General features: G+C 36.5%; 1 protein-coding gene across 4 annotated transcripts in view; it reads right to left on the reverse strand.

Annotated features, from left to right (window-relative positions):
- The window catches only part of BRD10 (bromodomain containing 10), a 136,336-nt gene that overhangs the window by 23,706 nt on the left and 85,661 nt on the right, over positions 1-26,969 (reverse strand). For all 4 annotated transcript variants that reach the window (XM_045193617.3, XM_024558413.3, XM_045193616.3 and 1 more), the window contains one exon: positions 12,991-13,106. In XM_045193617.3, coding sequence (XP_045049552.2) covers positions 12,991-13,106 — 116 coding nt within the window. The remainder of the gene's footprint in view (positions 1-12,990; positions 13,107-26,969) is intronic.

The following is a 26,969-nucleotide window of genomic DNA, read 5'->3' on the forward strand; positions in this document are numbered from 1 at the left end:
TTGCTTTGTCTGAGTCCATTTTTGCCTCTATATTAGATAATTCCCACCAGTATACAACCATATTATTTCTCTCATTAAAAAAATAAAAGACAAAGCACCACCTCTCTTGACTCCAACTTATCCTTCATCAAGTATTGCCCTATTTCTGTGCTCAACTTTATAGCAAAATTCTAATTCCTCTCCCCTAATTCTCTTCAACAGAATCCTAACTTTTACCCACTTCTCTACCAACACAGCTCATCAAGGTCATCAATGAACTGTTGCCAACTTTCAATAATAAATCCTCAGTCCTCATATTCCTCAATACATCATGAGCAGTTCTCACCGACATTTTCTTTACCTGGTTTCTAAGATACCACGCTCTCTCGGTTTCCCTTCTGTTACTGAACATTCCCCTTCTCAGTCTCATCTGCTGAGTACTATTCATATCCACCATCTCTAAATGTTGGAGTGCCACAGGGTTCAGTATTCTCTTCTTCTTATCTATGCTCATATACTAGGTGACTTCTACCAGTCCCATACTTAAATATAATTTATATCCTGACGACTCCCAAATTTAAATCTGTCTTTCTCCTTTAGACTGGGAACTCATATTAAACTGCCTACTTAGTAACTCCAATTAGATGTCTAAAAAGCATATCAAGCTTAACATGTTGAAATCCAAACTCTGAACCCCTTTCTTCCTGCTCCAAACCTGTTACTCTTTCAGTTTTCCCTATCTTAGCTAATGGCAATTCCACTATTCCAGTTTAGACCAAAAATACTGGGCATCATCTTTTTACTCTTATTTTCCCCCTGACACTCCATATCCAATCCCACCTTCAAGATATATCCAGAACCCAACCACTCCTTGACATCTACACTGCTACTATCCTGGTCCAAGCCACTATCATTCCCCCACACCCCAGATTATTGCTATAGTGTGACTAATTTCTCTGCCTTCACCTTTGTTCCTCTACAGACTGATCTCAACACAGTAGGCACAGTAAGTTTAAACTTAAGTTTCAAAGCACATGCCCTGCCTTTGCTTAAAACCCTCCAATGGCTTCTCAACTCAGAGTAAAAACGAAGTCCTTAAAGACCTATCTGATCTGGCTACCTTTCCCAATACTACTCTGACTCTTGATTCTTACCACTTTCCTTCTCACTCACTCATTCTAGTTACACTTGCTCCTTTGCATTTCCTCTAAATGCCAAACATGCTTTCAACCTTAGGGCTTCTTCATCTTTTTTTCTACAACGCTCTCTCCCTCATTTCCTTAAGATCTCTGTTCAGACATTAACTTATCAGGGAATTTCTCTGACACTCTGGTAAAAGAGCAATCATCATCCGTCCAAACAAGGCATTTCCTATTCCCATAACCCTGGCCTTTTCTTCATAGCACTTATCACTATCTGACATTTGAGTTTGTCCTTTTCTTTCATTAGAATATAAGTCACAGATGAAGCTAGAAATCACTAACAAAAGGAATATTGGAAAATTTACATGGGGAGGGGTGGGGGTATAAGGCAGAAAACTGTAACTGAACAATTTAAAAAAGTTATTTAAAAAAAGAAAATTTACAAATTTGTGAAAATTAAACAACACACTTATTAAACAACTAATAGATCAAAGAAGAAATCATAAAAGAAATTGGAATATACAGATCAATAAAATTATAGCATATTGAAACTATGGGACACAAGCAGTGCTCAGGGGAAAATTTAAAGCTATAAAACTCTTAGATTTAAAAAACAAGAAAGATCAAATCAACCACCTAAACTAAACCCAAAGCTAGCAGGACAGAAATAATAAAGATTAAGTAAATGAAGTAGGACCAAAGAAGAGTAGAGAAAAATCAATGAAACCAAAAGTTGGTTCTCTGAAAGATCAACAAAAGTGACTTTTGTTGGCAAAAGTAACAAAACTTTAGCTAGATGGACTAAGGAGAAAAAGAGAAGACTCAAATTAGTAAAATCAGAAATGAAAGTGGAGCCACTAGTACCAATTCTAAAAGGATTATTAAGAGTACGATGAACAATTGTATGACAATAAGTTGGATAACCTAGATGAAATGAATTCCTAGAAACATAAAACCTACTAAAACTAAGTCACTGAGAAATAGAAAATCTGAATAGATCTATAACTAGTAAATAGATCGTATCAATAAACCAAAGAATATCTTGACAAAGAAAAGCCCTGGACCTGACGGCTTTGCTGGTGAATTTTACCAAACATGTAAGAAGAACTAATACCAATCTTTTCCAAAAACCTGAAAAGTAGGAAACATTTCTTAACTCATTCTTTGAGGCCAGCATTATTGTGAAGCCAAATCCAATAAAGACACTACAAGGAAACAAATTCAGACTATTATCTCTTATAAACAATGCAAAAATTCTCAACAAAACACAAGCAAATCAAGTTCAGTAGCATATTAAAAGAACTATACACCATGACGAAATGGAATTTATTCCTGAAATGCAAGGATGGTTCAACATACAAAACTCATTAATATAATACACCACATTAACAGAATGAAGGAAAAAAAAAACACACGATCATTTCAATTGTGGCAGAAATAGCATTTGACAGAAGTCAACATCCTTTTAGAATAAAAAAAAAATCAACACACAAGAAATAGAAGAAAACTACCTCAATGTGAAAAAAGCCATACATGAAAAACTCAACAGCCAACACCACGCTCAATGGTAAGACTGAAAAGCTTTCTCTCTAAACACAGGAACAAGGCAAGGATGTTTGCTTTTGCTACTTCTATTCAACATAGTACTAGACGGTATAGCCAGAGCAATTAGGCAAGAAAAGGAAACAAAAGGCATCCAAATTGGAAAGGAAGGAGTAAAATTATCTCTGTTTACAGATTATATGATATTAAATTTTAAAAATCCTGAGTCTACAAAAATTGTTAGAGTAAACAATTTTTATTGAGCAAAGTAGCAAGATACTAAGTCAACACACAAGAATCAGTTGCATTTTTATAGATAAATGATGACCATTGTGAAAAGTAAATTAATACAACAATTCTATTTATAATAAGATCAAAAAGAATAAAACACTTAGGAATTAATTAAGAATGTGAAAGACTTGAACAATGAAAACTAAAAAACAAACAAAATACCACTGGAGAAAGAAATTAAAGAAGACATAAATACATGGAAACACAGCTCATATTCATGGCCTTCCAATATATTAAAAAATATTTTTCCTGTTATGGTTTGCATTCAATATTATTTTGTATTAGTTTCTGGTGTACAGCATAATGGTTAGACAATCATATACTTCACTAGGATCCCCCTGATATTTCAAGTATCCAACTTGTACCATACATAGTTATTACAATATTATTGACTATATTTCCCATGCTATGCATTACATCCCTATGACTATTCTGTGATTTCCACTTCTTAGACCCTTCAACTTTTTCACCTCCCCCCGCCCCCCCAAACCTTCCCCTCTGGCAACCACCAGTTTGAACTCTATGGGTCTGTATCTATGAGTCTGTTTCTATTTTGTTTGTTTATTTTGTTCTCCAAATTCAACACATTAAGTGAAATCACATGATATCTGTCCTCTGACTTGTTTCACTTAGCATAATACCTTCTAGGTCCATCAATGGTGTCACAAATGGTAAGATTTCATCTTTTTTTAAATATGGACAGGTAATAGTACATTGTATGTATATACCATTGATTTTTTATGTTTTAAATATATTTTTATTGATTATGCTATTACAGTTGTCCATCTTATTCTCCCCTTTATTCCCCTCTGCCCTGTACCCTCCTACCACCCGCGTTCTCTCCCCTTAGTTTATGCTCATGGGTCATACATGTAAGTTCTCTGGCTTCTCCATTTCCTGTATCATTCTAAACCTCCTCTTGTCTATTTTCTACCTACCATTTATGCTTCTTATTCCCTGTACCTTTTCCCCAATTCTCTTCCTCCCACGTCCTGCTGATAACCCTGTATGTGATCTCTCCTTACAGGGATCTATTCCTGTTCTAGTTGTTTGCTTAGTTTATTTTTGTTTTTGCAATTTGAATTGTTGATATTTGTTAGTTTGTTGTCACTTTACAGTTCATATTTTTGATCTTCTTTTTCTTAGATAAGTCCCTTAAACATTTCATATAATAAGGGACTGGTGATGATGAACTCCTTTAACTTGACCTTATCTGGGAAGCACTTTATCTGCCTTCCCATTCTAAATGATAGCTTTGCTGGATAGAATACTCTTGGATGTATGTAGGTCCTTGCCTTCCATGACTGTGAATACTTCTTTCTAGCCCCTTCTTGCCTGCAAGGTTTCTTTTCAGAAATCAGCTTATGAGAACTCCTTTGTAGGTAACCATAGGTAAGGATTGTTTTGAGAAATCATTCTTATGGGAACTCCTTTGTAGTTAAGTCTCTCCTTTCTTCTTGCTACTTTTAAGATTCTCTCCTTATCTTTCATCTTGGGTAATGTAATTATGATGTGCCTTGGTGTGGGCTTCCTTGGATGCAACTTCTTTGGGACTCTCTGAGCTTCCTGCACTTCCTGAAAATGTATTCCCTTTGCCAGATTAGGGAAGTTCTCCTTCATTATGTTTTCAAATAAGTTTTCAATTTCTTGCTCTTCCTCTTCTCCTTCTGGCATTCCTATGATTCGGATGTTGGAACGTTGAAAGTTGTCCCAGAGGTTCCTAAGCCTCTCCTCATTTTTTGAATTCTTGTTTCTTCATTCTGTTGTGGTTGAAAGTTTTTCTTCCTTCTGTTCCAAATTGTTGATTTGAGTCCCGGTTTCCTTCCCTTCACTGTTGGTTGCCTGTATAATTTTCTTTCACTTTGCATAGCCTTCACTTCTTCCTCTATTTTATGACCATATTCAACCATTTCTGTGAGCATCCTGATTACCAGTGTTTTGAACTCTGCATCTGATAGGTTGGCTATCTCTTCATCGTTTAGTTCTACTTTTGGAGTTTTGATCTGTTCTTTCATTTGGGCCATATATTTTTGTCTCCACATGCCTGTTACATAGTAAGGGGTGGAGCCTTAGGTGTTCACCAGGGCCGGGTAACCCACTTCTCTGCAGTTGTGCTGCTGTATGTGGGGGAGGGGTATGAGAGGGAACAATGCCACTCGCTGAGCTCTTGCTGGGCTTTCAGTCACTTCCTCTGCTACCCACAAGCAAATTGGGCAGTTCTGGGACTGATTCCCAGGTGAGTGGGTTTGTGTACGTTCTAGGACCCTGTAGGTCTCTCCAATGAATTCTCCTGGGAGGCTGGTAGTTTCTCCTGCCCCTGCAACCCCGACAGGTTTTTCATCAGATTTTTAAGGCTTTATTCCTCACACTGGACCCCTGCGTTGCCCAGTGTGTCTCCCTCCCCAGTTGTTCCTCCAGGTTTATCCACATGCAAATGTAGAACTTCCCAGTCCACCAGCCATAGCCTTGCCCATCTCTGCCCCTCCTACTGGTCTGGATGAATGTTTCTTCTTTAACTCCCTATTTGTCGGACTTCCATAATGTTTAATTTTCTGGCAGTTCTGATTTTTTGTTTTTAAATATCTTGTTGTCCTTCTTTTGGTTGTGTGAGGAGGCAAAGTGTATCTACCTATGCCTCCATCTTGGCTGAAGTCCCATTGCTTTTTTTCCCACTCTTCTATTAATGGACACCTGGGTTCCTTCCATACCTTGGCTATTGTAAATAATGCTGCCATGACCATAGGTTGGGTAAGTCTTTCAATTCCATGTAACGTGGGAGCCAAGGAGAGTGGACTGGAATGTGCATGAATGAACAATGATGACTTCACTGTACTAGTCAGTGGGGGTGGTTAGATTTCACTGAGTGAGCATGAGTACTGTGTGGCTGTCAAATTCAAAATGACTTAGCTCAGAGCACTCTCCATCAAATTCTGCATGAAACTTGAACATTCTTCCATGGGACCTGTTCAGATGATTCAGAAGGCCACAGCTATGGGTAACTGGTGATTGGCAGTTTCGTCACAACATACCCACTTACGCATCACATCTCATGCAGAATGTTTTAGTGAAACATCAAATCACCCAGGTGACTCAGCCCCGCTACAGCCCAGATTTGGTGCCTGCAACTTGAAAGGGAAGAGATTTCAGACCATCAATGAGATTCAGGAAAATATAACATGACAGCAGATTGCTATTGTGAGAACTGTATGAGGTCCCAAGGTGTCTACTTTGGAGGGGACTGAGGCGTCATTGTCCTATGTACAATGTTTCTTGTATCTTCTTCAATAAATGTCTCTATTTTTCACATTACATGGCTGGATACTTTCTGGACAAGCCATGTACACTGAGAAGTAAAGTTACTGGATCATAAGGCAGTATTATTTTTAATTTTTTAAGTTACCATATTGTTTTACACAGTGGCTACACTGTTCTGCATTTCTACCAATTGTGCACAAGGGTTCCCTTTTCTCCACATTCTTGCCAACACAGTTGTTTGTTTATTTATTGATGATAGAAATTCTGAGAGGTGTGGGGTGATGCCTTAGTCTGGTTTTAATTTGCATGTCTCTGATAATTACTGACATTGAACATGTTTCATGTCTAATGTCCATCTGTCTGTCCTTTGGAAAAATGACTACTTGGATCCTTTCCCCATTTTTAAATTTAATTATTTTCTTTCTGTGTGTGTGTGTGTGTGTGTGTGTGTGTGTGTTGAGTTCTTTATACATTCTGGACATTAACTCTTATTGGATGTATCATTGGCGGATATCTTCTTTCATTCAGTAGGATGTCTTTTTGTTTTCTTGATGGTTTCCTTGGTTGTGCTAAACATTTTTACTTTGAAGTAGTCCCATTTGTTTATTTTTTCTTTTGTTTCCCTTGCACAGGAAAAATATTGCTAAGAGAAACATCAGAGATTTTATTGCCTATGTTTTCTTCTAGTAGTTGCATGATTTCAAGTCCTACATTTAAGTCTTTAATCCATTCTGAGTTTGTGCTTGGATATGGTGTAAGAAACGGTCTTGTTTCACTTTTTTGCATGTATCTATCCAATTTTTCCAATACCATTTATTGAATAGATTGCTTTTATCCCATTAGTCTGTTCTTGCCTCCTTTGTCAAGTATTAATTGACTATATAGGCATGCGTTTTATTTCCCAGGTCTCTGTATTATTCCATTGATTATATGTTTGTTTTTATGATAGTACTGTGCTGTTTTAATTACTATAGCTTTGTAATATAGCTTGATATCATGTAGTATGATAACTTCCAACTTTGTTCTTCTTTCTCAAGATAGCTGTATCTACATGTGGTTCCATTTACATTTTTGAATTACCTGTTCTATTTCTGTGAAATATGCTATAAGTACTTTGACAGGAATTGCAATGAAACTAGAGGTTTTGAGTAGTATGGACATTTTAATGTTAATTCTCTCTATGCACAAGCATAGTATGTGCTTCCACTTATTTGTATCTTTCTAATTTCTTTTTTCATTGTCTTATTATTTTCTGAGTATAGGTCTTTCACTTTCTTGGTTAAAATTTTTCCTAGGTTTTTTCTGATGCAATTGTAAATGGGATTTTCTTAGTTCCCCTTTCTAACAGCTTATTAATGGTGTATAAAAATGCAAAAGATTTGTGAATATTTATTTTGTATCTTCTACTTTACTAAATTCATTTATCAGTTCTATTATTTTTTAATGAAATCTTTCATGTTCTATATATACTGTATCATGCCACATATAAATAATGACAGTTTTATTTCTTCCTTCCCAATTTGGATTCCTTCTATTTCTTCCTCTTGTCCAATTGCTGTGGTTAGGAGTTCTAGCACATGCTGAATAAAGGTGGTGAAAGTAGACATCCCTGTCTTGTTCCTGATTTTAAAGAAAACAATTAAAAATTTTACCCACTGAGTATGACATTGGATGTAGGGTTGTCATATATGGCCTGTATAATCTTGATGTATATTCCCTCTATTCCCACCTTGCTGAGAGATTTTATCATAAAATTGTGCTGGATCCTGTCAAATGCTTTCTCAGAATCTATTGATATGACCATATGATTTTTATACTTCATTTTGTTTATGTGGTGTATCACATTAATTGATTTGATTTGCAAATATTGTATCAAACTTGTATCCCTGGAAAAAATCCACCTGATCATGGTATATGATCTTTTTAATGTACTGCTGAATTCAGATTGCAAATATTTTGTTGAGTATTTTTTCACCTATGTTCATCAGGGATATTAGCCTATAATTTTCCTTCTTTGTAGTAGGAAGATAATATTTAAAGATATCAATACTACTCAAATTAATCTACAGATTCAGGTCAATACCTATCCAATACCAAACAGTGCAATGGTGTTTGTTGCAGAAACAGAAAAACACATCTTAAAATTCATGTGGAATCTCAAGGGACACCACGTAGCCAAAACAATCTTGGGGAGAAAAAAAAACCCAAAGTGGAGTACATACTTGCTGATTTCAAAAGTAACTACAATACAAAGAAAGACATAGTAATCAAAACAGTGTGGTACTGGCATAAAGACAGAGAGACATAGGCCCATGGAATAGAACAGAATCTAAAAATAAACCTTTTGTTATATGGTCACAGTTTTTTTTTAACAAAGGTGCCAACCATTCAATGAGCAAAGAACAATCTTTTCAACAACTGGTGTTAAGAAAAATGGATAACCACATACAAAAGAATAAAGGTAGACCCTTTCCTAACACTCTGTATAAAAGTTAACTCCAAATGGATCAATGCCCTAAGTGAAAGAGCTAAAACTATAAACCTCTTGATAGAAAACATAGGCAAAAGCTTCATGACACTGGATTTGGCATGATTTTTTGGACATAAGATAACTCTACAGACAGAGGAAACAAAAGAAAAATAGACAAATTGGACTTCATGAAAATTAAAAAGTTTTGTGGATTAAAATCACTATCAGCCCTGACTGGTATAGCTCGGTGGACGGAGTGCTGTGCTGGCCTCTGAACCAAAGGATCGCTGGTTCAATTACCAGTCAGAGCACATGATGGGGCTGTGGGCCCGGTCCCCAGTAAGGGGTGTGCGAGAGGCAACCACATATTGATATTTCTCTTCCTCTGTCCATCCCTTCCCCTCGCTGTAAAAATAAGTAAATAAAAAAGGCACTATCAACAAAGTAAAATGGACTTCCGGCCAGGATGGAGGCGTAGGTAGATACACTTTGCCTCCTGGCACAACCAGAAGAAGGACAACAACAAATTTAAACACAAAAAATTACCAGAACTGCCAGAAAACTGAACTTTATGGAAGTCCAACAACCAAGGAGTTAAAGAAGAAACATTCATCCAGACTGGTAGAAGGGGTAGAAATGGGCACCTGATGTGGAGAGAACGCACAACAAGTTGGTGGCTGGAGGACCAGAGTGGGTAAGGCTGTGGTTGGTGAACAGGGAGGTTTTACATTTGAGTGTGGATAAACTGGGAGGAACAACTGGGGAGTGAGACAGACCATGCAACCCAGGATTCCAGCAAGGGGAAATAGTGTCAAAACCTCCAAATGAAAAAACCTGTGGGGGTTATGGGGGTGGAAGAAACTCCCAGCCTCCCAGGAGAGTTTGTTGGAGAGACCCACTGGGTCACAGAATGTACACAAACCCACCCATCCGGGAATGAACACCAGAAGGGCCCAATTTGGTTGTGGGCAGTGGGGGACGTAATTGAAAGCAGGGTAAGAGCCAAGCAAGAGGCACTGTTCCCTTTCTGACCCACGGTCCACATATAATGCCACAGTGCAGCAACACCCCGGTGAAGGCCTAAGGCTCTGCCCCTTACTATGTAACAGGCATGCGGAGACAAAAATATACGGCCCAAATGAAAGAACAGATCAAAACTCCAAAAGTAGAACTAAACGATGAAGAGATAGCCAACCTATCAGATGCAGAGTTCAAAACACTGGTAATCAGGATGCTCACAGAAATGGTTGAATATGGTCACAAAATAGAGGAAGAAGTGAAGGCTATGCAAAGTGAAAGAAAATTATACAGGCAACCAACAGTGAAGGGAAGGAAACCGGGACTCAAATCAACAATTTGGAACAGAGAAGGAAGAAAAACTTTCAACCACAACAGAATGAAGAAACAAGAATTCAAAAAATGAGGAGAGGCTTAGGAACCTCTGGGACAACTTTCAACGTTCCAACATCCGAATCATAGGAATGCCAGAAGGAGAAGAGGAAGAGCAAGAAATTGAAAACTTATTTGAAAACATAATGAAGGAGAACTTCCCTAATCTGGCAAAGGGAATACATTTTCAGGAAGTGCAGGAAGCTCAGAGAGTCCCAAAGAAGTTGCATCCAAGGAAGTCCACACCAAGGCACATCATAATTACATTACCCAAGATGAAAGATAAGGAGAGAATCTTAAAAGTAGCAAGAAGAAAGGAGAGACTTAACTACAAAGGAGTTCCCATAAGAATGATTTCTCAAAACAATCCTTACCTATGGTTACCTACAAAGGAGTTCCCATAAGCTGATTTCTGAAAAGAAACCTTGCAGGCAAGAAGGGGCTAGAAAGAAGTATTCACAGTCATGGAAGGCAACGACCTACATCCAAGAGTATTCTATCCAGCAAAGCTATCATTTAGAATGGGAAGGCAGATAAAGTGCTTCCCAGATAAGGTCAAGTTAAAGGAGTTCATCATCACCAGTCCCTTATTATATGGAATGTTAATGGGACTTATCTTAGAAAAAGATGATCAAACATATGAACAGTAAAATGACAACAAATTCAAAACTATCAACAAGTGAACCTAAAACAAAAACAAAGAACAACTAAGCAAACAAGTAGAACAGGAACAGAATCACAGAAATGGAGATCACACAGAGGGTTATCAGTGGGGAGAGAGAGGAAGGAGAATGGGTGAAAAGGTACAGGGAATAAGAAGCATAAATGGCAGGTAGAAAATATACAAGGGGAGGTTAAAAATAGGATAGGAAATGGAGAAGCCAAAGAACTTAAGTGTATGACCTATGGACATGAACTAATAGGGGGGAATGCTGGTGGGAGGGGGGTGGAGGGTGCAGGAGAATAAAGGGGAGAAAAACGTGGGACACCTGTAATAGCATAATCAATAAAATATTTTTAATAATAAAAAATAAAAATAAACAAAGTAAAATGGTAACCTAACAATTGGAAAATATTCATAAATCTTATATCCAGTAAAGGATTAATAACCAGAGTATATATAGAATTCTAAAACTCAGCAATAAAAAATCAAACAAGCTGACCCCAAAATTGGCAAAAACTTAAAACATTTCTCCAAAGATATACAAATGGCCAATAAACACATGAAAAGATATTCATTATCACTAATCATTTGAAAAATGCAAATTAAAAGTACAACATACTACCCACCTCAAACTAAGATAGCTGCTATTAAAGAAAACTAGAAAATAACAAACATTGTTGATAATGTCAAGAAATAGGAACCCTGTTATACACTGTTGTTAGGAATGTTAAACTGTGCAGTCATCATGGAAAACAATATGATGGGTACAGAAAAAATTACAAGTAGAATTATGATATGATCTGGCAATCCTACTTCTGGATATATACACAAAGAATTGAAAGCAGGGAAATGAGATATCTGTATACCTATGTTCATAACGGCACTATTTGTTAAAACAGTAACTAAAAACATGAAAGCTACGTGCCCTGGCCAGTGTGGTTCAGTAAGTTAGGTATTTTCCACAGACTGAAAGGTCATATGTTCGATTCTAGGTCAGGGCACATGCCTAGGTTGCAGGTCCGTCCCTGGTTGGGCGTTTATGAAAGGCAATCAGTCGATGTTTCTCTCTCACATCAATGTTTGTTTCCCTCTTCCTCCCTCCCTTCCTTTCTCTCTAATAATACAATGGCAAGATGTCCTTTGCCAAAAAACTGAAAACAAAAACAAAGGGAAAAATAAACCATGAAAGCTACCTAAGTGTGCACTAAGGAAAATGTTGTAAATGCATACAATGGAATATTAGTCAGCTATAGAAAGGAAGAAAATTCTGACATATGCTGCGACAAGGATGAAGACTGACAACATTATTCTAAGTGAAATAAGCCTGACACAAAAAGACAAATATTGTATATTACATAATTAGTCAAATTATAAAGACAAAATATAGAATGGTGGTTACCAGTTGCTAGAGGGCAGGGAAAATGCAGATTTATCATTTAATAGGTACAGAGTTTCAGTTTTAGTTCTGTAGGTAGATGAGTTATAGTAACAAAACAATATAAATGTATTTAATACCACTGAACTGCATACTTAAAACTGATAAAAATGGTAAGTTTTTTGCAGTTTATCACAATAAAGAAAAGGAATGTTGCCCTGGCTGGTGTGGCTTAGTGGACTGAGTGCTGGCCTGTGAACCAAGGGGTCACTCGTTCGATTCCCAGTCAGGGCACATACCTGGGTGGTGGGCCAGCTTCCCCTGTTGGGGGCATGAGAGAGGCAACCAATCAATGTATCTCTCGCACATGGATATTTCTCTCCCTCTCTTCCCCCCTTCCTTCCCCTCTCTCTAAAAATAAAATATTTTTAAAAAGATTTTATTTATCCATTTTTAGACAGAGGGGAAGGGAGAGAGAAAGAGAGGGAGAGAAACATCTATGTGTGGTTGCCTCTCATGCACCCCACACCAGGAACCTGGCCCGCAACCCAGGCATGTACCCTAACTGGGAGTCAAACTGGCGACCCTTTGGTTTGCAGGCCAGCGCTCAGTCTGGTGCTCAGTTCACTGAGCCACACCAGCCAGAGCTAAAAATAAACAATATCTTTAAAAATAAAAAGGAATGTAAGCCACAGAGTAAGGATTTTGTTTTATCAACATTATTTTTTTCAGGGCTTAGAAAGTCCCTTGCACACAAAAGGCATCGAAAAATATCTGTTAAATTATAAATCAATAGAAAACTACTGTATAATTCCAGCACATCTTCCCATAAATCCTAAATTAAGAGCCCTAAAATATGTAAAATAAATAGAAATTGAATTACCTGTTTCTTTGAAAAGCTTTCATTAACTTTGGTTCCCATGGCAGCAATTCATTTAAAAGACGTATCAATGTACCATGTAATTCTTTTACAGCTTGCCTCCGATGATACCATTTGCCCTAAAAACACAATTTTAAAAGTAAACCCCTTAGATTTAATCTAAAAGTGAATGTCAAGGCTCATTTTCTGAGTATAAACCAACATATCAATACCCACAAAATAATTATCTCTTCTTTAGAAGGTTGCAGAATGGGGGAAGTATCCAGGGGTAACTCTCATGTGATACACTGGTAATCATTTTCAATACTGTAATGCTACCCTGAGTTAATAATTACTGACACTCCATTTGCAAGCATGATTCAAAGTATTTCATTTACATATGGGTGAGAGATGGGAAGAAGGAAGGAGGGATGGAGTGAGCATGACAACACACATGCACCCTAGCTGTTATGAAACCCTTCTGAGGTATGTGCGTTTTAGTCTCACTTAAAATGATATAACTGAAGCTCAAAGAGATTAAATGATTTGGTTAAGGTGATATGACTTGAACCGACATCTGCCTGATGCTGAAGTTCAAGTTCTTAAAACTATGTCACTATTTCTTAAAAACTATCACATAAATTCAATCTGACATAGATTATAAAAACCTCTAGTAAAGATACTAATACCAAAGGAACAGTAAGTTTATAGAAGTTATATATCTAGGTAGCCTATCCTTCACCACATTCTCCACAATGTTAGTGTACACCTATCAACATCACCACCATCATTATCATCATTTATTGTTATATAACATATTGTAGTTCCTTCTTTTGGTAATAGTTTTAAGATGTAATTCACATACCCTATAGTCCATTTGTTTTATTTTTTAATAACAAAAACATACTACTATATGTTATGGGTCACATTTAGCATGCAAAAAATTAGACTTCATTCCATAGCAACTGTTAAGTGAGTCAATTTGCACATATGTAGAACATTGAGGCAGAAAAATTAAAACTCCCTAGAGCAAAACGCATCCTAATCTGTGCATTAATTTCCTAATTGTATATATATCTAAAACCTTCAAGATTTCAATCATGGAAATTTTAGTCCTATATAAACCTAAGTAATTAATTGTACAATTCCTACACTCAAAAAATTTTGTGTTTTAAACCAACAGAATGTTTATGCACATAAAAATAAACAACTACATTTCTACCTCTGAGGTTTTGAGGTTTTTTTAATCTTGGAAGAGGAATTGTTTTGTAAAAGAGTATGAGGATGTGGGATTTTATGTGCATGTGATCACATAAATAAAGAACCTAGGCTCACTAATTCTCGTGTCTTCATAGTGGCATGACAAATCATAGCACTGTGAAATGTCAACAAAGTAATTTTATTTCATATAATGTACTAATGTAGATAGACATTATCTACCCTCTTGTCAAATACTTGCTAAAAGAAGCCAACTTAATAATGAATTATACCTCAAAAGTTTGTTTTTTCCAAAAGAATGTTATAGAATAGTATGAAGTATTTATTCTAATCCATGAAAATACTATTAAATGACAAACAATAAAACCAAACAAGAAATAACTTTCACCTAGAGAAAACTGAGAAAGATGAAAATGCAGGTGACAGTTACCCTAAATTTTTGGTGGAATGAGATAGGGTTTTATTTCAATAAAAAACAGAAAATAAAAGAGGGAAAAAAATAGAAAATAGGACGGTGGAGATTTTTTCTTTTAACAGGGCATGTCAATAATGTTATTTTTCTACTTCTTAACTACCATTTGGCTCAAAAATAAAATTGTGAGAGTAGAAGTAAACTTTTCCTAAGCTAAAGAGAGTAGAAAGAGGAAAGAAATGAGGAATGAAGGTGGAGAGAATATTCTCTTTTAGGTATAATTAATTGGAAAAGTGTTAAAAGATCAGGGAGCACCAAGCATGCTAAATTCCTTTTAACTGGGGGTCTTGTGGGGAAGAATGGCAGATGCAGAACTAACTTGGGCAGTATGACTGCTGTCTGGATCAGTGTGGTGGTGATGGGATGGGCAATGCAGAAGGACCACCAGTATTATGGGAACTTAGCACCAGGCAGGAGAGGCACAAGAAGGGGGGACTGTGTAGCTGGATGTCATTACTTTAAGACATTTGTCAGGTGTATTTGTGTCTCTACTCAATTATAACATTAATTTTTATAAAAAACAATTCTTAAAAGGTTAGGAAGATTTCACCATTTGGTTTTATTTTGGTTATTAAATTTTAATTAATCAATCTAATGCCCAGAAAACAAACTACTGAACTAGATGACTATACATAGGGAAAGGGTCTTAAATTTAATCAAAGAATAGACTTCTAACTTCCATATAATTCTCTCTTAACCACTGACCTATTTGGGAATGTCTACAGCCTTTTAACTTTATATACATATATTTGCCTTCTTCCCTTCTTAATATTGCATATTCCCAACTTGGTATGGTATGGTATTTCATTTACACTTGAAACTGTATATTTAATCATCCCGACAAACAAAAAGTCTATTATTTACATATCCCAACAAACAAAAAGTCTATTATTTACATATCACAAACTATAGAAAGTATAGTAAAATGTTTTGACTAGAAGATACATATAAAGAATACAATGACCTTGACAAAGGGCATTCCTATACCCTGCCATAGGGTATGGGTGTCCATAGTTTTTAGGTTGGTCAAAAGGGGGCATAGGCTTAAGAAAGTTCAGAATCACTGCTCTGGGACTGGTATTTGAGGTAAGGTGCTTTAACTACTTGATAGTAAAAGAGAAACTCACACTGCTTGTTTCATTTATCATTTTCTTTGGTTAATACAACCCAAACAGAATTAAAATAGTGATGACTACCCTTACTACCAAGTGATGATCTGAGAGTGTCACAGAATACAATAACCTAATGTAAAGTGAATTTTTAAAAATTAGTCAGATGGTAACAACTGTAACTTGGGTCTAATATAAAAATCTATTTAAAATTTAACCAGTATTTCCTGGACATTAAGTCAGGTTGTTAACTGAACACTGGTAATAGCTTTTCTGACTAATCAACTTGATTTACATATGCAGATAGTGAAAAACTAAGAACAATTATGTTTCTTCTGGGATAAAATTATTAAAGCTAAAAGGGAACTCAGAGGCCATTAATTTCGTAGAAGGAAAGTAGCTAAAGTAAAATACAGGGAAGTACTTGTAGATAGATGTAGACTTCAGAATAGAATTCTAGGTCTTCTGAATGCTAAAATCCCCTCTCTTCTACTACACAGTGCTGCCTGTCTTGACCTATACACAGGCAATTCTTAAAGAAGTAAGAAACTGTATCATGTAAGTACCTATATTTACACGTAGGTATCTCTGTAGTGCAAACATTAAAATGTCAAATTTATTTTGTTTAATTACAACAGTAGTTAAAACTACAGTGACCTAAAGTTTAAAAGTGAATTAATAAATAAGAAAAACATCAAGTTCCCCTATTTTCAAACACATGAGAGAATATAGATGTAATAAAAATTAAAACGCTCTTATCTTTATCTGTAATGATCAATATAGAATCAAAGATAAAAATGGTAGGTAGAAGGATTAGTAAAAGGTCATTTGTGGAATAGTGCTATAACTGTTTCTCTAATAAAAATTATATTTAATAAGCTTTATGTATATAAATTTGGCCCTGAGTTTTCTTTATAAACAGGTATATGAATATGAGGATAAATTAACTGTTTTCAATATCAGAATTCTCACTATTTTCAGGGATAAAAAACATTTTCTAGGATAATCCCAATGTGTAATGTGAACTTAGTAATTCATTTACCGAAAGTCACTTTTAAAAAGAGGAGAGTATTTTTCTTTTGTGAATTTATTATAAAGTTTAACACAAAATAGAGTATGAATTTCACTCATAAACCATGGAACCAAAGGCATACAATATGAATTAAATTTGAAGCTTACCTTTCAATACTTTCTCATCCAATGTCCACAGCAGCTGCAGATTGCCAGCTCCCTTTCCATAAAATTTGCCAAGTTTCAAACGGTGGAGGTTTTATAACCTGATAGGGATTACTACAAAAAGGAGCTGGTCTATGGTCATAAGTCACATCCTTTATTATAGTATGAAGTTTTATAAGTTTTTGAATGTGATACATTAATTACCTAAGGAACCATATGGGAAAAGGAAATTTAAAAAACTTACAAAACTACACAATATTGTAAAATGAAAACCTGAGCATATGAGTGTGAAATGAGTGGGGAGGGAAACTTACCTTACAACTAAAGAACAACTCCATCTATGACAGTAAACTAGGACGGGTATGACAGCACCAGCATAACGCTGGCTGCAGTGTTGTAAAGGGAGGTAGTTGGCAATCTACTGGTGTTGGGGACATTGGACACCTAAAAGGAAGAAAAAGAGGAAAACAAATTCCAGATTTATCATATGTCTCACCATCGTGGACATATTTTGCACACTTTAATAAATTTAGATGGCTTAAATGTTAAACTTAGGTGAAAGTAACTTCCTTAAACAAACGATCCTGTTTTTTATATAGATTTTCTTATAACATTGTATCTAAACAAAATAGGAATTAACAATTATATGAAAGAAAAATTATACAAAAGATTTTTTAAATTAAGACATTGTGAAGATGAAAAACAATTTTATTATAAAGAACAGTACAAAAACAATAAATATAATAAAATATCAATGCTATTTTTTCTACGTTTTACTTATAAATATGTTGTTAGAGCACAGAAATGTGGATCATATTTTTTGTTACAGGCTTGGTTCTTGTTCCAGATAGAAATACCATGGTGGAAAAGATATTAAATAGCAATATATCATGGTTTTCAAATAAAATGCAAACAACTTTTAGAAAAGCCAAATGGATCCATCCATAAAGATGTCTCATTTAAAATCAGTAACAGGACTTCTGGTTAAGATGCAGGTGTAGGTAGGCATGCTTGACCTCCTTGCACAATCATAAGAAGGATCACAACTAACCTCAAAACAAAAAAACACCCAGAAGCGCCAAAAAATCGAACTGTACGGAAGTCTGACAACCAAGGATTTAAAGAAGCCACATTCATCCAGATGGGTAGGAGGGGTGGAGCCGGTGAGTCAGGGTGGAGAGGAAGGTGTGGTGGAGGCAAGGTGGCAGTGGCAAGGCGGCTGGCGGAATGGGCAGTCCCACATACACATATGATGGATAAAATCAGGAGGGATACACTGGGAGTCAGCAATCCCAGCTGTAGGCCAGACCACATGGTCCAGTGTTCCAGAGCTGGAAAACTAAAGCCTCGTAATTTCTAGCTGTAAAAACTAGTGGGGGTTGGGGTGGTGGAATAAGCTGCCAGTCTCTCCGGAGAGTCCATTTAAAGGACCCACAGGCTCTTAGAACGAATGCAAACCAACCCATTCTGGGAACCACCACCAGGGCAGCAGCTAGAGGGGTGCCAGTCGCATATGGGAATGGGGGTGAAGTGACTGGAAACAGGGCAAGTGCTGAGCAAGCCTCAGTGGTAGTGTCTCCTTTCCAAACCCTCCTCCATATACAGAGTCACAAAGCAGTGAAGCAGGTTGCCCCGACCCGACAAATACCTAAGGCTCCACTCCATACAACTGAACAGGTGCTCCAATATAGGGAGTCAAAACAGCACCACCTAACACACACACACACACACCCCACAAGGAGGCTGCCAAATTGAGGAGACAAGGAACTATGGCCCAAATGAAAGAGAACAAAACCCCAGAAAAAGAACTAAGCAAAACAGAAATAGCCAACCTAGCAGATGCAGAGTTCAAAACACTGGTGATAAGTATGCTCATAGAAAGCACTGAATATGGCAAAAGCTTAAGGGAAGAATGAAGGCTAAACTAAGTGAAATAAAGAAAAATTTGCAGGAAACCAGAGCAAACGGAAGGAAGACTGGGTTCAAATCAATGATTTGGAACATAAGGAGAAGTAAATGATCAACCAGAACAGAATGAAGAAACAAGAGTTCAAAAACCAAGGAGAGAATAAGAAGAATCTGGGACATCTCCAAATATGCCAACATCTGAATTTATAGGGATGCCAGAGGAGAAAGAGCAAGAAATTGAAAACTTATTTGAAAAAACAATGAAAGAAAACGTCCCTAATTTGGTGTAGGAAATAGACGTACAAGTCCAGGAAGCCCCAAAGAGGCTTTGGGACAGAGAGTCCCAAAGAAGATAGACCCAATGAGGACCACTGCAAGACAAATCATAATCAAAATGCCAAAGGTTAAAGGTAAAGAGAAAATCTTAAAAGCAGAGTTACCTACAAAGGAGTTCCTGTAAGACTATCAGCTGATTTTGAAAAAGAAACTGCAGGCAAGAAGGGACTGGCAAGAAGTATTCAAAGTGATGAAAAGCATGGACCTACAACCAAGATTACTCTATCCAGCAAAGCTATCATTTAGAATGGAAGGGCAGATAAAGTGCTTCCCAGACAAGGTAAAGCTAAGGAGTTGATCATCACTAAGCCTTATTAAATGAAATGTTGAACGGACTTAGATCTAAGAAAGAGAAAAAGATCAAAACTATGAACAGTAAAATGACAACAAACTCATAACTGTCAACCACTGAATCTAAAAAACAAGAACAAACTAAGGAAACAACTAGAAGAAGAACAGAATGAAAGACACGAAGATCATTAGGAGGGTTATCAGCGGGGAGGAGAACAGGGAAAGGTACAGGGATTAAGAAGAAAAATTGGTAGAAACAAAATAAATAGGGTGATGGTTAACAAAAGCACAGGAAATGGAGAAGTCAAAGAACTTACATGCCCAATCCATGGACATGAACTATGGGGCAGGGAGGAGAATTAATGAAGCGAGGTGCAGGGCGGAAGGGGATGAAGGGGAGAAACTGGGACAACTGTAGTAGTATAATCAGAAGATATACTTAATAAAATAAAAGCAGTAAAGAATCATATCAAAATACAAAATATAGAACCGTCACTCAAAACCATCAGAAACTGAGTTGAATAAAGTCTGACAACTATGGAATTTAGAAACCATATCCATCCAGACTGGTAGGAGGGTTGCAGATTTGGAACAGGTTGGTTCCACACCCACCTGTGCGGGACAAAAATTCGGGAGGCATATTTTAGGAGTGAGGAGCCCCAGTTCCACACCAGGCCCCCTGGACCAGGGTTCCAGTGTCAGGAAGGTAAGTCCCCACAACTTCTGGCTCCAAAAATGAGAGGGGATTGAATTGGTGGAAGAAACTTCTGGAGCCCCAAGAAGTTCCCATTAAAGAACCTACACATGGACTCACCTACTTAGTCTCATTCCCTCAGAGTTGCAGCACCAGTGGCATACTGGGAGAAAATAAAGTGCTTGGCCTCAAGGTGAGCAGAGGCCATTGTCCCTTTTCCAAACCCTCCCCGCACAGAGCCAGCAATCTGGTGCCATATCTGATACTCCCATCAAGATGACTAACACTGTTTGACCCAAGTTGGAGATCCCCAGAGATACCACCCCATCCAACTTAATGGCCCTCCCAAGATGCTTTTCCATATGAATGGTTGGTCTAGGTTCATACCACACAACTTTTTAAAAACTCTCAAATAAGCAACAGCTGGCCTCAGTGAGCCCCAGGCCCGGTACTAGCAGCAGCCAACCTAGATTCACAGCTTAGCTTTGCCTGGGAATCTCCAAGCCTAGCAAAAGTAACAGCCATCTCAGGTTACTTTATAGCTCAGGCAGGGTCACACTGGGCAAAACACAGGTGAGTGTTGACCTTGGCCTGGAACACCTTGGAAACCCCATGGCCAGTGCACCCAGTGGACAGCTATAGACCACATCAAAGCACCACCACCCTGCCCCTGCACAGCTGATCCTCCACAGAGGGCAGAGGTTGCTGGTAAGTGGTCACAGCCAATCCTTGCAGCTGACCGGCCTGGATAAATACCTCCCATTGATCTTCCAAGAGCAACCAAGGCTCAACTACAAGAGGAGGTTGTACTCAGCCCACACAAAGGGTGCACCTCCAGTACCCAACTTGTGTGATAGGGGAGGCTGTGCCACTGGACCCTACAGGACACCTACTACATTAGCCCATACTACCAAGACACGGAGTCAAAGCAGTTCTACCTAATACATAGAAACAAACACAGGGAGGGTGCCAAAACAAGAAGACAAAGAATCATGGTCCAAAAGAAAGAACAGATCAAAACCCCAGAAAAAGAGCTAAATGAAATGGAGACAAGCAATCTATCAGATGCAGAGTTCAAAACACTGGTTATAAGGATGCTCAAGGAACTTAGCACGGACCTCAGCAGCATAAAAAAAGATCCAGTCAGAAATGAAAGATTTACTGATTGAAATAAAGAACAATTTTCAGGGAAACAACAGTAGAGTGGATGAAGCTGAGAATCAATGATTTGGAACATAAGGAAGCAAAAAACAACCAATCAGAATAATAAGAAGAAAAAGAATCCAAAAAAAATGAGGATAATGTGCTTATCCCAAAGCACTCTGTGGGTAACTTTAAGCGCTCCAACATCTGCATCATAGGGGTGCCAGGAAGAGAAGAGAAGAGAAAGAACAAGAAATTGGAAATCTATTTGAAAAAGTGAAATAAAAGTTCCCTAATTTCGTGAACAAAATAGACATGCAAATCCAGGAAGCACAGTGTCCCAGACAAGATGGATGCAAAGAGGCCCACTCCAAGACATCATCATGATTAAAATGCTAAAGGTTGAAAGATAAAGAGAGAATCTTTAAAAAAAAATTATTTATTTTTAAAGAGAGAGAAAGGGAGGGAGAGAGAGAGGGAGAGAAACATCAATGTGTTAGCCTCTCATGCACCCCCTACAGGGGACCTGGCCCACATCCCAGGCATGTGCCCTGACTGGGAATCAAACTGGTGACCCTTTGGTTCACAGGCCGGCACTCAAACCACACCAGCCAGAGTGACAGAGAGAGAATCTTAAAAGCAGCAAGAGAAAAGAAGTTAGTTACCTACAGGGTAGTTCCCATAAGACCAGTAGCTGATTTCTCAAAAGAATTTTGCAGCCTAGAAGGGATTGGCAAGAAATACTCAAAGTCATGAAAAGTGGGGACCTACAGTCAGGATTGCTCTACCCAGCAAAGCTATCATTTAGAATTGAAGGGCAGAGAGCTTCCAAGACAAGAAAAAGTTAAAGGAGTTCATCATCTCCAAGCCATTTATTACATGAAATGTTAAAGGGACTTATTTAAGAAAAATATGAAGATCAAGATTATGAACAATAAATGGCAATAAATACATACCTATCCACAATTGAATCTAAAAAACAAACTAAGGAAACAAGGAGAACAGAGACGGAATCATGGTTGCCAGATGGGAGAAGGTTGTGAGGGAATGGGCAAAGAAGTATGGGGATTAAGAAGTACAAATAGGTAGTAACAAAATAGCCATGGGGATGTAATGTAATGTACAGTATAGGAAATGGAGTAGCCAAAGAACTTTTACACATGATCTGTGGACATGAACAATGGTGTGGGAATTCTTTGAGGGAGTGTGGGATGCTGGGTGGAGGAGGGCAAAGCGGGAAAAATCAGGACAACTGTAATAGCATAATCAATAAAATATAATTAAAAAAATACTTTATTTATTTTTAGAGAGAGAGGGAAACAGCAAAAGAGAGGGAGAGAAACGAAGTGCAAGAGAATGGGATCAGTTGCCTCTCACATGCCCCCAACTGGGGACCTGGCTTGCAAGCCAGGCACTGTGCCCTGACTGGGATCGAACCAGCAATCTTTTGGTCCACAGGCCAGGGCTCAATCCACTGAGCCACACCAGCCGGGGCCAATAAAATATAATTTAAAAAAATATAAAATTAGCATCAATATCCAAAGGAAGGTTGCAAATAATTTCAATTCATATGTGTAATAACACAGCACAAATAAATTAACTGTAATTAATATTTTAATAAATTATTTGGCATTCTCCTAGTCCAAGTAATATTAATTAAAAAGGTAACTAAGTATTTACTTTTTTCTTATTGCTTACCTAAAGAAACTACCATCATATTAATATATTCCTGCATATTCACTATTTTGGGGGTAAAACATCACATTCATCTTAGTAAAGTCCCCTGAAAAAGTACTAGTTTGACAGGTTCATGAAATGTCTGCATATTAATATGGAAAAAGTTAAAGAAGCATTTTAACACTGCCAGAAGTTCTAATATGAACTATCATACGGTAATATTTTCTCTTGAGGTACCCCTACATATTTTCACTTAAGAATAATTTAATAGAAAAGGAAAGCATTTGTATTTTATTTTACAGGCATCCCACACTGAACAGCATGTACAAAATTTCCACTGTATTTCTAAATTAGCATTTAACTAGAAAGCATGAAGACAAACAACTATATCAACAATAATATTGCAAGTTTTAGTGTCATCTGGCTTTGTAGAGGAAAAAATGGGTGCCATATCACATTCTCAGCGAGGCAGTTACTATTACTGGTGAAGAAAATCTAACAATATCTATGGACTGTATTTTGCCATGTATAATGTGCACCCATGTTTTTGGCCCAAACTTTCAGGAAAAAAGTCTTTTATTTTAATTTTTAAAGTCAATTATTATTTATTTATATTTAGACACTTGTTTTTTGTATTATTAAAGCAAGTTAGTACTTATTTTTGAACATATTATGGTACAAGAAATTCGGTACAACAACACCAATTACTGTATTTAGGGTATTATTTTGCATGTAGATATTGTTATGGCTTTTTAGAGTTATACTTTTAATGTATAAGCATACATAAAAAAATTAAAAACATTTACATAGCCCTGGCTGGTGTGGCTCAGTGGATTGAGTGCTGGGCTGTGAACCAAAGGATCACCGGTTAGATTCCCAGTCAGGGCACATATCTGGGTTGTGGGCAAGGACTCCAGCAGGGGGTGTGCGAGAGGCAACCACACATTGACGTTTCTCTCCCTCTCTTTCTCTCCCTTCTCCTCTGTCTAAAAATAAATAAATTCTTTAAAAAAAACCATTTATATAGATATGGAATTAGCACTACCCACATATAATGCACATCCGTATTTTTCCATAAAATCCGTATTTTATCAAATATGGATTTGATAAATTTTATCAAATCTATAATTGATATCAGAAAGGTGGGTTCTACAAATCGGTGTACAATCTGAATCACTTAAGTAATGCTGTATTTGGTATCATCAGAGAATAAAAAGTTCCAAGGAAGTGAAATTAAGAGTGGGACTATCTTAAAAACAGGAACAGGAACTTATTTTTACTTTTTCAGGCTCTATCATAACACCTAGCATACAGTAGGCCCACAGTAAGTATTCTAACTACATTAAGTACATGTGTTAGCTAGCTGAGATTTTCTCCTTAGAGGCAGAAGATTTTAAAACATTGGCAGAAATGTTCCTAAGATATATGTCTTCCAGATTTTCTGAACAAAGAATGAATATAATTTAATTTTTGATGACTTGGACCATCATTATGAACAAGTTATTGTGTTCTGTTTTAATACAGTGGCTCTCAGGCACTATTGAGATTTCTAGGGCTATAGCCTATATTCCTATATTAAATGATTATTGACAATACCTTTGGACTCATGCTTTTGTAGTTTTTTTTTCAATTGTCTATCATTGATTCATGCTTAATCTGCCTCAAACTGCTCTTGTTCTAATTAAAAGCATGTACTACTTGTAAGAATCATATCTTAACCAAAAGAAATTGATTCTATGTAAGGTCTATGTCTATTTTAAAGTATGACAGTATCCACATGTGGACTATGCCCTTTTTATTCTCTGCCTGATTCTGGGTTAATTTTCCTTCAATGTATAATGTATCATTTTTTTTTTTCTTTTTCTACAGAGTCTGGTAAAATGGTAGGAAAGTTTTGTTCAGTCCTCTCAGTTTTCTTACAATATTCTTCCCCAATTCGTAAAAACACTAAACTATTTTATCTTTAAAGTTTAGAGTCTTTCAAAAGATTCTGGTATCTTCTATAATATAAAAAAAATGAAGCAGCTCAGAGTTTCAGCCTTAAGCACCTTAAAGATTTAAATTCAAATTTTCAGGCTCTTGTCAGTAGAAGGAGGTAAAATAACTATTTGGGGCTTTGTAAAATTTTTATATTTAAAACGTTATTCTTATTTGAATAAGTGTGTGATATATAATTCAAAAAGGTTTAAGGCAAATTATAAGGCAAAAGATTTAAGGTTTAAGGTTTATAATTTAAGGCAAATTATAAAAGCCACACTAGGAAGCTCTAACGATAGAAGGATATGTCACCTAGTTTAACTCTTGCTTGAAGCTCACTCCATGCTGGGAATATACAGCATTAATTCTCTGCCTAATGTAAAAATACCAAACAACCCTTTTCCCTTTTAACTGAATCATGCTTTGGAAGAAAAGAAGTTTTAAAATACTGTTTTTATGAAAGTTTCCCTGATGGGATTCAAACTATGCCAAATTGCAGTAAGTAGAAATAGTGAACGCTATTAATAAGGGTTAAAATCCAGTTCTTAGTTGAGCAGAGTAGTTATTAAATGTGAAAAAAATACCCCAAAGCAAGATTTACTACAGATAAATGAAAATGTACTCTCAGACAATTCAGTGACTATAATCACTAAATCAGTGAAGCTTTGTCTTACCAGTCATGTATTGTTCTTGTTCACGTTTCCTGTCATCTAGTTTTATTTTCTCACTATTATTTTGAACATATCATTAACATTTGATTCTTCATAAAGTCCATGTTACCTGCACTTCTCCCCTACTCCCAAACAACATATAAACATGTAAGTGAAAAGTGTCTAGAGTGCATGGTGACTTCTGAATAAACACAGCTTGAAAATAAGAGTAAATATTTTATTTAAAAAAAACAGCTAGTCTGACCCCTATTAAAATTAATAATTTATCTCCATGGTTGGGGACAGAATCTTAAGCTCTTTAAGTGAACTCCTGGAGGTTAAGAACTTTATTTCAATGTCTAGATTCCTACCAAATTCCTGGTAGTACACACAGCACACAAAAGACACTGAAGAAATATTTTCCTAACGAATAAGACTAAAATTTGTAACTAAAACAGGTAAATAAACTTATTTTATCATTGTGCAGGGTTTCCAAACAGTCTTTTTAATTTTTTAAAAAGCTTTAAGTATGACCATTTAAAAACAATGTGATCCCTCCCCATTGCTGAAATGGTTTTCAGTTTTGTTAACCATTAAGTCATTTACCAGAAGACCTAGAATAAGAAAATAATAAGCATAATGATGCAACTGCCAAAATGTAAATAATACTAATTTTAAGGACAATTTAGAGAGTATTGCAACCCTATCTACAACTAAAGCCATTGAAGAGAGTTAATTAGGGCATATTTAGGACTCTGAATATACCTAAAGTTTCTTACACACTGTAGTAAAATAGATTTTGTAGTTTAAACACCTAACTATAAAATAATTTTGATATAATGCCTCACTGTGAGCAAATAGAATGTGGAATGGAAAGAAGAGGGGAAAATCCCATAATCCTTCACTATAATAGAGTAAAATTTCTTTGTTACAGGTGTTAGGAAATAAGATTAATGTATAATAATTTCTTTTCCTTATATCAATCTTTTACCATATGCAATATGTTTTTTGGGTCCATATAAATTCATATATTAAGTGAAATTTTATGCATAATTTGACTGTATTTTCTACTTATCTGCATATCTCATTGCTTACTATATCTTCACTTTTAAAAAATATATTACATTATCCTTCTAAAAATGAATGAAGAATATATTTATACAACCATGTTTTTTGTAACTTCTTTCTTCCCTAAGGAAGGTAATAGGTAAATGGTAAACAAACTTAAGGGAGGTCATAAACCATAATGGACTGAAGACAGCTGAGATGGATCTAAAGCTAAAGTCAAGAGTAGTTTTTTAACTATCTGATGGAATCATAAAGGGTAAAGGTTAATACTGACATTCAGAAGT

This window comes from Desmodus rotundus, chromosome 1 (assembly GCF_022682495.2).
Source record: "Desmodus rotundus isolate HL8 chromosome 1, HLdesRot8A.1, whole genome shotgun sequence".
Classification (NCBI taxonomy): domain Eukaryota; kingdom Metazoa; phylum Chordata; class Mammalia; order Chiroptera; family Phyllostomidae; genus Desmodus; species Desmodus rotundus.